The sequence below is a fragment of the Octopus sinensis genome, linkage group LG10, assembly GCF_006345805.1.
Source record: "Octopus sinensis linkage group LG10, ASM634580v1, whole genome shotgun sequence".
In the NCBI taxonomy this organism is placed as follows: Eukaryota; Metazoa; Mollusca; class Cephalopoda; order Octopoda; family Octopodidae; genus Octopus; species Octopus sinensis.
This window is the reverse complement of record NC_043006.1, coordinates 78,405,944-78,420,634: the sequence shown is the minus strand read 5'-3', so window position 1 is coordinate 78,420,634 and position 14,691 is coordinate 78,405,944. Positions and strand designations below refer to the sequence as shown.

At 36.2% G+C, this 14,691-nt stretch overlaps 1 protein-coding gene across 6 annotated transcripts in view; it reads left to right on the top strand.

Moving 5' to 3' along the window:
• The window catches only part of LOC115216682 (low-density lipoprotein receptor-related protein 6), a 111,947-nt gene that overhangs the window by 50,335 nt on the left and 46,921 nt on the right, over positions 1-14,691 (top strand). For all 6 annotated transcript variants that reach the window (XM_029786190.2, XM_029786191.2, XM_036506834.1 and 3 more), the window contains exons 7-11: positions 1,612-1,765; positions 2,873-3,007; positions 4,264-4,390; positions 7,177-7,333; positions 14,075-14,428. In XM_029786190.2, coding sequence (XP_029642050.1) covers positions 1,612-1,765; positions 2,873-3,007; positions 4,264-4,390; positions 7,177-7,333; positions 14,075-14,428 — 927 coding nt within the window. The remainder of the gene's footprint in view (positions 1-1,611; positions 1,766-2,872; positions 3,008-4,263; positions 4,391-7,176; positions 7,334-14,074; positions 14,429-14,691) is intronic.

Sequence of the window (14,691 nt, the reverse complement as noted above, 5' to 3'; positions counted from 1 at the left end):
ACCCCCATAGACGTCAGTGATTAGTTGAAATTGCAGAAATTGAAGGAAAAAACAACAACAAATATGTTACAAACTATAGAATTTTCTCAATAAAGCCAAGGGAAAAAGATGTTTTATAAACACATTCTATCAGTATACGAAGTTTAAAATTATTTTTTAAAACTGCCGTTCAAACCAAAAAGATCCCATGTTGTTTCTCATATGCGTATGTGTGTATATAAAATTGAACTGAGGCAAAGTGAATTATTTTTAAACGTAAATCACAAGCAGCGTGAAATGAGATTGCAGTGAACTGGCCTCAAAATATGGCCTACGCACATTACTGCATATTTGCATGTAAGACGAATGTCAGCTTAGATGGTGAGCGATTCCATTTATTGCGAATCAAAATCATAAGCAGTAAATACATACCTTGATACTGTGTGGACTAAGATCACCGTTGAAAGGCCCCTGATATTTAATTAAATGTTAACACTCGTGGTATGCAAACCATTAGCTCCTATTTTATGTAGCTTCTGTACTTGTTAAGTATATAAACAGACTGGCTGCTTGTCTCTCTGAGATTGGTCAACTTTATTAGACACCTCTGATGAGAATCCTAATATTCGAAAATCGATTAAAATTTTTAATCACCTCTACAACCTACAGAAATTTAGGTAAATTATCTCTGTTTATAAAACTTCTGTATAGGTTACACATAAACGATAATAATTACTAGTATGAAAAAGGTGGCGAGCTAGAAGAATGGTTAGCATGCCGGACAAAATGCTTAGCAGTATTTCGTCCGTCCTTACGTCCAAATTCCGCCATGGGCGACTTTGCCTTTCATTTTTCGAGGTCGATAAATTAAGTCCCAATTGAGCGGTGGGTTCGATGTAATCGACTTACCCTTTCTCCGAAGTTACTGGCCTTGTACCCAACTTTGAAACCATCATTAAGAAGGCGGTGAGCTGGCAGAATAGGTAGCATATCAGACAAAATGCTTAGAAATATTCCATTCGTCCACACGTTCTGAGTTAAAATTCCGCCAACGTCGACATTGCCTTTCGTGGTCGTTGAAATCAGTACCACTTGGGCACTGGCGTTAATATAGTCGTCTTGCCCCTTCTCACCAAATTTTAGGCCGTGTGCTTATAGTAGAAAGGGCTATTATTATTATTGGAGACGCAATGGCCCAGTGGTTAGGGCAGCGGACTCGCGGTTTCGATTCCCAGACCGGGCGTTGTGAGTGTTTATTGAGCGAAAACACCTAATGCTCCACGAGGCTCCGGCAGGGGATGGTGGTGATCCCTGCTGTACTCTTTCACCACAACTTTCTCTCACTCTTACTTCCTGTTTCTGTTGTACCTGTATTTCAAAGGGCCGGCCTTGTCACTCTCTGTGTCACGCTGAATATTCCCGAGAACTACGTTAAGGGTACACGTGTCTGTGGAGTGCTCAGCCACTTACACGTTAATTTCACGAGCAGGCTGTTCCGTTGATTCGGATCAACCGGAACCCTCGTCGTCGTAACCGACGGAGTGCTTCCATCCATTATTATTATTATTATTATTATTATTATTATTATTATTATTATTATTATTATTATTATTATTATTTTCCATGTAACAGGCATTGTTCTTGACTGGATTTCATCGAACCTCTACTGGACTGACAGCCTATATCGAACTATAAATGTGGCACGAGCAGATGGCATGTACCAACAGGTTCTGATTGATTCGGATTTAGAGAATCCTATTGGAATTGCTGTACACCCTGGTAAAAGGTAAGTGAGACATACATCCATACCAGTAAACACCATTAGAGACAGTTTGCAGTTACTGAATAAGATTAGTGTAATGACTTTAAAATAAGTGAAAGGAAACAAGGTATCATTACATTTTTAAGTGATTGTCTTTATTTAGTTACTTTACATAGTGAGTTCAAATCTAAACGTGTTAGCTCACTTTTGCTTTTCATGTTTCTGGGAGTCTCGAGGAATAAGATAACAATCAAGTACTCCTATTAATTCGATGTTTTCGATTTTACCATTCTTCAAAATTGAAGATAGGTCTTAGAGCGTCGAACGAGATGCATTGAAATATTTGTTCCGTCAGGTCAGGTCCTAAGTTCAAATCTCGTCGCGGCCTACTTGAATGGTAGATTTAATCTGTAATCTTATTTTATCATCCCCATCTCGTCCGTGGGTGTCTTCGCCACTTTCTAGATCTTTCTCTCTCTCTGTGTTTTAACTGTTTCGGAAGCCCTTCAGCATGTTTCCCCCCAGCCTATAATACAGAAAAGTTATTTTAAAGTCATTATATTATGTAGGTTGTTTAAACTTCACACTACAAGTAGACGCTTTTGTCCATATATGGCATCATAAAGAAATTATTCAAGCGTATATCTTTTAGATCCCAATTAAAGAATGTTTAAGATTTAAAGAAATGTCTTGATGACAGATTTTTATACTTTTGAAAGAAAGAATTTAAAACCTAATAATTTTGGCTCTGCTTTTGCTGAGCGGGGAAGAAGCAATTCCCAGCAGAGAAACCTGAACGAAATGCTGGCAACAGAATAAATTCCGTTAAAGGTCCAACCGCGAGAAGTGAAGATGATTACGAGTTAACTCCAACACACGAATGATGACTGAATCAAGAAGAAAGCAGCTTGGATCATTGATCGTTTATTTACCTCTTTGATAGTGACGAGAAATCGAAACTGTAAAAATCAGAAATTATGTTTCCATTCATGAGATGGAGTAGGAAGGCCTATCGAACTCTTGGTTTCTAATATAATATATTATTTGAAGAAATTCTTTTTAGGAAATATAGTTATGCATTACATGTTGAATGAGTCATCAATTTATTTTACATATCGATCTATATTGCAGCAAGTTATTTTGGACAGATGCTGGAAAGAAACCTAAAGTGGAATGGTCTTACCTTGACGGTTCAGGGCGGTCATTGATAACAAACCAAGATCTTGGCTCTCCATCTCACATCCACATTGACTTTATGAAAGACATGTAAGTAGACCTAAAACAAATAAACCGTCAACAAATAGACTTACCAACGGTTGACCGACCCAAACAACTACGGAAACAAACACGATTCATACATCTGTTTTAACAAACATTCAAAATTACAATATTAACTACATATTGATATTTTCATTATACACACACATACACACACATACACACATTCACACACATTCACACATACACACACACACACACGTGTGTGTGTGTGTGTATGTGTGAACACACAGACACGCACGCATATATATATATATATATATATATATATATTATATATATATATACACATACATATACTTACATACACGCACATATATAATTATACCATTGTATATATATATTGATATATATGTATGTAGAAATGTATATATAATGCATATATGTATATATACATATATACAAATACAACTTAGATGACTTAGATTGGTCTCGGCCATTATCGGCCCAGACCATGACTTACTCAATAGCACCACCTGGAAAAGTCTTTTAGTTAATTATTCAGGATACCATGGGCCACTAAAGCAGAGAGTTGTTGTTGGTTGTGACGTATCCAGGTGTAGGTGGTTTATCCGGTATTTCCTAGAGGAATTTGTCCAGGTACCGTTTGAAAGTTGTAAGGTCATTTTCTACTTTAATTTCTTTGGGGATAACATTGAAAAGTACAGGACCATTTGCAGTGAAGAAATTGTGTCGCAATGTTCTTATATGATGTGATCTTGCATTTTGTAGAGGACGCATTGCACGGGAGCTTAGTCTTGGGTGAACTGTAAACATAATGCCGATATCATTTGGATAATATTGGTAGAATATTTTCCACATGGTCCAAATAATATATCGCTCAAGGTGACGTTGCAGAGAATAGAACTTCAGCTGTTTAAGGCGAGCCCAATAATCAAGTCCAATCATGCCATAATTTTTTTTTCCTGATTGATATATATGTATCTATATATGTATATATGCCTCTGTGTGTGTGTGTGTGTGTGTGTGTGTGTGTGTGTGTGTGTGTGTGTGTGTGTGTGTGTGTGTGTGTGTGTGTGTGTTGTGTGTGTGTGTGTGTGATTACACATTAGTAATTGAATAGGTATTTATTATTAGCATTTCTGTAATTGACAGACTAAGAGACTTGAAAAGTTGTGAAAACATTACAACAAATATATCCGAAGAATAATTAGATATGTTTTGAAATATAAAATCCATTAATCTTCTTTTTCTTGACATATTTCTTCTTTTATTGTTTCCAGTTTATACTGGGCCGATTCTGCTTTGGGAAACGTGAAAGAATACAATTTCTCAACAGAAACTATTACAGTTTTGGTTCCAAAGAATAGTGGAATCCAAGGATCGATATACGGCATCAGCATATTCCAGGTTAGTGGATTTCAAAATTTGTGGTTTTACTATATTGTTAGTTTTTCTAATAAGGCCTTATAGCTTGATAATTTGAAATCCCAGTAATACAGGGGTCATATATATATATATATATATATATATATATATATATATATATATATATATGTGTGTGTGTGTGTGTGTGTGTGTGTGTGTGTGTGTGTGTGTGTGTGTACCGTTGGCGATTTTTTTCCTCTGTCTTCCCTTCTCTGGATCTTTCCTTCTCCTATGTTTCCGACGAAGAGCTCCGCTCGAAACGTTAAACCCTCCTTCTTTCCTTCTTTCCTGAGCGTCCAATAATACTATATTTGTTCCACGTCTTCACGTTGTTGTGTTTTTTTGTGCTACACCTTATAGAAGTTGGGGAACCGATTATAGCAGTGACTCGATCAATTCCTAGCAATATCTGAAGAAGGAATTTTTATATTTCCGAAATATTATAACAGGCTATGTATTATTAAATTATAACAGTTATTATAGTCCAATCTGCATTGTTGTGCCATTCAAGACACACACACACACACACACACACACACACACACACACACACACACACACATAAACTACAAGGCTTGCCCTTTGAAATACAGTATTACTCATTTTTGGGAACTGAGTGGACAGTAGCAACGTGAAATAAAGTTATTGCTGAAAGAAACAAAGTACCACCGGGAATTGAGCTCACGATCTTAGAACTGCGAGCTGAATATCTAACCATTAAGCCACGCGCCTTCACAGAAGCACCACACCACCTTCAGCAAGTACTTGCATTTCAACGGGCCAGCCCTGTCACCTTCTAAGAAGTACGTTAAGGCTGTTTCGTTCATCAGATCACATGTACCCCCACGTCGTCGTAACTTACGATGCGTTGCTTTATATATATCTGTATATATATAAAGCAAGATGTGTGTATGTGTGTGTGTGTGTACGTGATTGTAGTTTATGCATATCTGCAAATTAGCACGCATGTCGCTCATTATTTTGTAAACAATGTTTCAAAACTGTTCATGTTTTCGAAAGGAGCGAGCTGGCAGAAACGTTAGCACGCCGGGCGAAATGCTTACCAGTATTTCGTCTGCCGTTATGTTGTGAGTTCAAATTCCGCCAAGGTCGACTTTACCTTTCATCCTTTCGGGGTCGATAAATTAAGTACCAGTTACGCACTGGGGTTGATGTAATCGACTTAATACCTATGTTTGTCCTTGTTTGTCCACTCTATGTTTAGTCCCTTGTGGGTAATAAAGAAATAGGTATGACTATCACATCTTTGCGGGAGAAGGTAGGCTTCTCTATTCCTGTTACAAAACTTACTTCCGGTTGCCAAATTTGCTTCAATTGATGGTATTACTAGGGTAGGAGGTGGTGGTGGGACAGTGGCAGGGGCAAAGGCGTGCAAAAACATGTATGCAATAGGTGTATGTACGTATATGTTTGTGTGTGTGTGTTGCCCATATATATAAACTTAGTTGTGATCTGAACATAACCGCTTTTCACACAGAAGATCGGGGGCCCTTTTGGGCGTTCTATTTTCATTGCTGGAAGGGTTCTCAACCCATGGGCAAAGTGGGGTTACATGAAAAAAAAAAAGGAAAAAACAATCGATGAGTGGAAAAAATCGAGAAACCGATTCCTTATGGGATTTCCCAATCAAATTGTCAGCAAAATTGCAGCCAAAGTTTACCAATTTCAACGGATTTCACTCAAATTTGATGTCGATGTTAGTTAGTTTGCTTTGAAATAAAGAGTTTCATTAGCTTAATAATCCTAACTTAATCCCAAGCAAAGCCGGGCTATACTGCTAGTAAGAAATAAGGATTTATTGCTCATGTATGTATCACAATTACTGTGACCCATAATGGTAAAACGCGTGTAGAAACTATACAATATAAACTTGTGTCTATTATTATTTCTCTTACATATGCTCCGTAATTCATAGAAGTTACTTAAAACTATACAGTTACAATAACACTAGCAGTTGCACATTTATTTATACTCACAATATATATATATATATATATACATATATATATATATATATATATATATATATATATATATATATATATATATATATATATATATATATATATACATATACATACATACATATATATATGTGTGCATGTAAACACATATATAGGTTTATATGTGTATTTTTATTTATGCATGCATATATATGTGTGTGTGTGTTTGTGTATGTGTGTGTGTGTGTATATGTATGTACACATCTATCTATCTATCTATCTATCTATCTATCTATCTATCCATCTATCTATCTATCTATCTATCTATCTATCTATCTATCTATCTATCTATCTATCTATTTATCTATCTATCTATACATACATACATACATACATAGATGCTTGATCCAGTAACTCGTGCGTATCCTTAAAAGTTTTTAAGGAGAAAATACACGTTGCATCATCCCTCTCCTTAAACACTCAGATATATGTAAAGAAAACTGGCCCCTCCATTGATTAATATCTTGATAGGTATAATTTTTGGCCTAAGTCAAAGTAATTCATTGTACATTAATTTTGCTGGTTAGCCTTATGGTCAGCTGTAATCGATTAGACCAATATCCAAGAACTACTTCCTCCTCTTGCAAACAGTAGGCTCTGATTTTTAAGGGAAGTATTTAAGTACTATTTCTCGCAAGTCGAAGCATAGTGTCGATGCTCCCACGCCGGCTTATATTTCAAGACATTTATCGCAAGTGTGTGAGGTATATATGAATATATTAACACATGTATCCTTCATTATAGGATTACCTTATATGGACAGATTACACAACCTCAAGGAACGGTATTCATGTAGCACGGCTCGATAGTCTGGATAAAGTTCGCGACATAATGCATCCTGAGTTTGGTAGAGCTCGTGACCTCCTGACCTTTGATGCTTCAAACCAGCCAGACTTTGAAAGTAGGTAGTATATGTTTGTTCTTGTGGTTCATATTTGCTATTTAGTAAATGTCAAGAGAGAGGAATGGCCGTGGTGGCGATGACTTTTCAAAGAATTGTTTTGGAATTGGTCTAATTTGAACCTTTAAAGAAGATTTTCATTTCATAACCTTTAAGAAAGTTTATTTCTTATTTCTAAATTTAATATCAGAATATGTATACACTAGTGTACTTCGAAAGAAGACAAGCGGTTTTAGTCCATTGAAGCAGCTGCTGCACATTAAGGGAAAAATCAAAGGGATACCAAACTTAGAGACTTTTTCAACTTATACCAGTAAGATCCCTTTCAAGAATATTGGTTTACTATCACATTCTAGCTGATTATAGATAGAAGTAAGCAATGAAGTCGAAAATACATGGTGTTTCTCTCCATGGCCAGCTTGACCTATGTATTGAAAGTGCCAATGGAAAAGTGTATTCTGTACATGTCAGTCAATATGAATGCTTCTTTTTACGACTCCTCTCCATAATGTACAAGTTTCAAGTTCAATTCAAGACCCTGAATCCTCAATGGCGTTGATTATTAACTTCTCTAGAAAAACGTGATTTATACACATGTTACAATTTGGCTTCAATGTAGGAGAGTAATCACCATTAAGTTATGCAGTTCCAACTAGGAAAATTGCATCATCAGTAATGAAGCTTTCTGGTGCTTTTCTGACTTCCGTTTTCATTAAAAAAACTCCAGCATTCAAAAGATTTTCAGTCGTTTGGAAAATGACGCATGGGTTTATTTGTGCTCAAGTCTGGAGAATGATGCCCAGTGGGATGCAATAGTCTGAAGATTTTGTGACTCAAAAAGCCAAGGGTTTTAGAGCTCTTTTTGCTAATTTGTTAAAATGTTATGAACCATCCAAATGTGCTTCCGTTTTCGCTCTTTTAAAATTATTAGTGGAATAACTGATTAATCTATGTGCGTATGTTGGTGTGGTATATATATATATATATATATATTATATATATATATATATATATATATATATATTATATATATATACCGGAGTAAACACATAAATGTGAAACAAGGTGGAAAAAAAGAGTACTCAAATACCAGTGGTAGAGTAATGTGCTTTATTTAAAGCAGCAGAAAATTCAACAAAATCTGTTACTCTGAGTTTCTCGTTGCCGTTCATCAGACAGTTTTTGTTAGAATCTAACAAAAACTGTCTGATGAACGGCAACGAGAAACACAGAGTAACAGATTTTGTTGAATTTTTTGCTGCTTTAAATATATATATATATTATATATATATATATATACAAAATTTAGAGGACTGAACACTAAAAGTGGACAGCCTATACCCTAGATATAGACGTCAAAATCGCTATTTTCCACGAATAATGTGTTCTCAAGAAAAAACTCAGCAAAAAACCAAAGTGTAAAAATAAGCAACTCAAAAGAAAATATACGAAATTAAAAACGATTACCTATGTACTAATTAGTTTCACTTGTTAATATTTACGTATATGGATACGCAAACATCTGCAAGATCATCAGCATAGTCTGTCGTTTACAAAATACAATTTCCAGAACTAGATACAGAATGCTCAACCGAAATCCAGTATGTATAAAGTTCTACAAATTATATTTATGTGTATCTTTCAATTGCCTTTACAGCAAATGCACACACACACACACACACACACACACACACACACACACACTAGGTGCAAGAACGACTGTGTGGTTGAGAAGTTTACACAATGTTTTTGTATGTGCGCATCCATCCACATATGATGTCAATGCTCTTAAATTTTAATTTTTTCTTCTTGCCATAAGAAATATAAATATGAGTAATATCCACCCCCTTAAGTGTCATGTCCCCTGCACTATTCATAGTTCTGAACTTTTTCTTTTCTCTTAAATTATCTACTACGGCTTTCGATACATATAACTTTTCTATAACGCTCCAGTAGCGGATGAAGTAAGTAAATACCCACTCATCTTCATATTTTTATTTATTATTTTTTAAAAATTATATAGTGGCTGTATGGTAAGTAGCTTGCTTACCAGCCACATGGTTCCGGGTTCAGTCCCATTGTGTGGCACTATAGTCTCGGGCTGACCAAAGCCTTGTGAGTGTATTTGGTAGACGGAAACTGAAAGAAGCCCGTCGTGTATATATATATATATATATATAAATGTGTGTGTGTGTGCATGTTTGTGTGTCTGTGTTCGTCCTCCCAACATCGCTTGACAACCGATGCTGGTGTGTTTACGTCCTCGTAACTTAACGGTTACGATAGAATAAGTACCTGGCTTACAAAGAATAAGTCCTGGGGTCGATTTGCTCGACTATAGGCAGTGCTCCAGCATGGCCACAGTCAAATGACTGAAACAAGTAAAAGAGTAAAATGAGTAAAAGAGTAACTGTCTTTTAGTAACTACCTTATAAAATATCCTTCTACAAATTTAACTACATTCCGTAATATTACACTTATCTTCTATAAAAATTTTACACATTATTTACATGAAACATTGTTATTGTAAAATTTATAATTTATATACCACCAACTATTCATAATTGCTATTAAACATTTTTAAAAACTGATATCTAAGCCGTATTGATTATTGACGGTTAAATATAAATATTTAGTACCCAGTATTTAAAATTCCATACTCCCTTATTTGGTTAGTCTTTTTCCATTAAATACAACCCTCCTATTTTTTTTTACTTCATATATGGGATTTTAAAATCACCTCCTTTATACTTATCTATTGAAAGAATGTAACCCTTATTAATTTTTTATATATAACAGCACCCAACTGAGACCCTTTAGTTTTGTTTTAAATAGACATGACTCCAAGAACAATTACACATTACGAACACCATACCCATGTAATTCTAACGTTTTGTTAGCTTTTTTGTTTTCCTTAATTTTTGCTACTGACGAATACTTTTTGACAACCCAGATTCTTAAAATGAATTTATTGTCTTTCTGTATGAAACAATCCTATTGCAACGGAATAAAAATAATTTCAATCCATATTAACATCTAATCTCCTCCATTTACGAAACATATGATCGACTTTGTTGAACTTTGTTTTAAAAGTTAAGTCATATGCTTAATATACGCTGTATTCAGTCAAACCAACAACTTAATAGTAGTTCGGCTCTACAGACCACCCCAAACGCTCCTACCATGCTTCAAGGAATGCCTCAATAACATAAAGTGTTTCATTCAGCAGTATCAATCTGACAACATCTTAATGATGGTGGACTTCAATCTCCCTGGAGTTGACTGGTCTACAAACAGTCTGCCGCCAGGTTCTTCTGTCTCAACCCCTGACAGGGAGGCAGTTGAATTGCTTCATGATTTCATGGATGATTTCTTCCTGTCCCAACTGGTGGTCGAACCAACGAGATGTCACAAAAACGTCCTAGACTTAATTTTCAGCAATCACACTGATGCTATCCACAATATTGCAGTGGAGAAAACCCTACTCTCCGACCATGACATGGTTCTCTGTGATCTGAGATTTCACCGGCCAAAATGCTAAACAAACGTCATCCCTCTTGTCCATCCATTTGACACTATGGATTTCCACAACGCAAACTGGGAAGTGATCAGTAATGATCTTGCACAAGCCGATTGGTCCTTCACGCACACATACACACCCACTAACATCAAAAACATCAAAAAGTCCTGGCAGTCATTTGTAGACACCATTACGAACATATGTGCAAAACACACCCCATTAAGATCTGCAAACAAATCTAAGTGCAGAATCCCTAGAAATAGAAAAGCTCTCATCAGGAAAATTAAAAGAATTAACAAAAAAATCAACAAGCTGAAATACTGTCAACAGCAACATACCAACCTGATTGCCATCACGTCACTAGAGATTAAAAACATAACCTCCAAAACAACATGATGTTTATCATCAATAGTCAGAGAAGAGCTGAAGAGGCCTGGGTCATTGAGAAGATCAAACTTAATCCCAAAGTATTCTTCTCATTTGCAAAAAAACACAAAGTTACTGGCTCTACTGTTGGCCCTCTGATTGATGAAAATGGTACTCTTCAAGACAATGCCAACCATGGGAGAGATGTTGCAGAAACAATACTGCTCTGTTTTCAGCAATCCTGATATGGCTGATCTGCGCTGTATCACTGATGTTACTCCCCGATACAATTTATCGGACATAACCTTTGGCGCTACTGATGTCTTAGCACCAATAAAGGAAATGAAGCATAATTCAGCAGTAGGGCCCGATAGGTTCTCTGCTTGGGTCTTGAAGATGTGTCAACACCAACTTGCACCCCCTCTAGCCAATCTGTGGCGGAACTCACTGGATGCTGGATATATACCAGAAAACCTTCTATCCCAGTCTGTTGTCCCAGTTTTCAAAAAAGGAAACAAATCCCTTGCCGTGAATTACCGTCCAGTCTCACTCACCTCTCATATCATTATGGTATTTGAGAGAGTGGTGAGATCGCGTATGACTCACTTCCTTGAGAGTCATAATATGCTGAACTCCAGCCAGCATGGATTCCGTAATGGAAGGGATTGCCTGACGCAGCTACTGCATCACTTCGATGACATTTTGAGAGCCTTGGGAGAGGGTTCCAACACTGATGTTATCTACCTTGATTTCAGCAAGGCCTTTGACAGGGTTGATCATAAGATCCTTTTGAGAAAGCTGTCCAATATTGGTGTCACTGGAAAGCTGCTGCAGTGGATCAAGTGCTTCCTGTCTAACAGAACCAAACATGTTGTAGTCGAAGGAGTCAAATCCAGCCCAGCCAAAGTCAGTAGTGGTGTCCCACAAGGCACTGTGTTGGGCCCACTTCTCTTCATCATCTACATTAATGACATCACTGACATCATCAAATACAGTAACATCAGAATCTTCTCTGATGATTCCAAGCTCCAGAAGGTCATCAATGGCGTGGATGACCGGATAAACCTTCAGTCAGACCTACTGGCTGTTGTCCAATGGGCGGAAAAGAACAACATGTTGCTAAACGAAGACAAATTCGAATTGATCCACTTTGGAAGGGAGGACGCTCTGAAACTCCCATACACCTTTCCTTCTGGTGAAACTCTCATGGCGTCTAACAACATCAGAGACTTGGGAGTAACTGTGGACAACAACATAAGCTGGGCTACACATATAAGCAGCAAAGTTGACATGGCCCGCAGAATGTGCTCCTGGATTCTCAGAACCTTCCAGTCGAGAGATTCCCACACCATTCTCCTTCTCTTCTCCACTTTTGCCTGACCTCACCTTGAATACTGCTGTCCACTGTGGTCTCCCTACACGAAACGGAATATTATGAAAGTTGAAGCTCCCCAATGGTCAATCACGAAAAAGATAGATGGCATGTCAGACCTTGACTACTGGGGTCGACTGGAAAAGCTGAAACTGTATTCACTCCAACGACGCCGTGAACGCTACATTATCTGTATGATGTGGAAAATATTCCATCAGCACTGTCCAAATGATGTTGGTATCACCTTCAAAATACATCCAAGACTTGGACCCCGTGCCATCCATCCACAACAAAAATCTAAATCGCATCTCATAACAACAATACGGCACAATTATTTCACCTCAATTGGACCCGCTCTTTTCAACATTACACCAGGACACGTCAAAACAGAAACTGACCACACAAAATTCAAGAAGCCTTTGGACAAATTCCTTCAAACAGTCCCGGACAAACCACCTACACCCGGATATGTCTCCGCAAATAATAACTCTCTGCTCGAATGGGCCTTGGTGCCCAAATCCTGAATTGAAAGGCTTCGCCAGGTGGTGCTATTAAGTTAGACATGGCCTGGGCCAATACTGGCCAAAACCTTTCTAAGTTATTCTAAGTTATATATATATATATATATATATATATATAATATAGTCGCCATGATAGATCGTTAGCCACTACACACATTTTTTTCTCTCCTTTCTCTCCTTGTTTTTTTCTGTGTCCCTTTCTGTAGAAGAGCGTAGGCTCGAAACGTAAAAGACTTTTTCTATTCCTGAGCGTTATACTAATAAATCTGTTTTGTACACCACCTGTCTTCGTCTTTTGTTTTTTTTCGTAAACTCTCCCTATATATATATATATATATATATGTGTGTGTGTGTGTGTGTGTATATATATATGTATGTATATATTTATATGTATATATGTATATGCATATATATATATATATGTATATATATGTATATATATATGTGTATATGTATATATGTATATGCACACACACACACACACATATATATATATATATATATATATATATATATATGTATGTATATATATATGTATATATGTATATGCACATATATATATGTATGTATATATGTATATGCATATATATATATATATATATATATATATAAAATATTATTTGAGACAAAACCACTATTTTGCAAAACAAACAAGGAAAGACTTAATCAATACATAAAATTTAATAATTTTGCAAAATAGTGGTTTTGTCTCAAATAATATTTTATAATATTTTACTATAAATTGGATTTAATCCTAAATCTGATTTTTTTTTTCCCTGTAATTTGGATATATTCCCTAATATTTATTATTATATATATATATATATATATATATATATATATATATATATATATATATGTATATTTTGTGTGTGTGTACATATATACACCAAAAATGTCAGATAATGTGAATTACACTTATAGATAGAAAATGTTTATGTATTGTGCTTCTTTTCTTGCAGCGGCATGCGCAGACGGAAGCTGTAAACATCTTTGCCTACCGAAAGGAGAAAAATCTTATACCTGTCGGTGTGGACTTGGCTACCAGATTGGCGAAAATAAGAAAATCTGTGCTACAGATTTAGCTACAGACAACTTCCTTTTAGTCACCGATAGCTACCGGAAGCAAATTTTTCAAATTAGTATGATTACCGGCAAAGTACAAGCTTTAGATGTACGAGATCATTTCCGTCCTCTTGCCGTTGATTATGATCCAGTTCGACGGATAATTTATTGGACTGATGTCGCTCATAAATCAATCAAAAAGGCCGAGATCAACGGTGTACACGAGACATTGGTGAAACAATTAACGGACGGTAAGCAGTAAAAAATAATTTTCTTTTATTCAGCGTGGTTATGTCAGTGTTTTTTCCCCATCTTTTTATAAAGTTTACATCTACATATTTCCTGGGTAGAAAGAGATGGTCATATAAAACGTTTCTGAGTTGAAACATTGTAACTTAAATGTTTACGGCATGAATAAACCGTCCGAGCAGAAAGCTCAAATTCTCAGAAATCATAGTAGTTTAAACGTAAGAGAAACATTGACCATCAAACAGTCACCATGACCTTCTTTTGT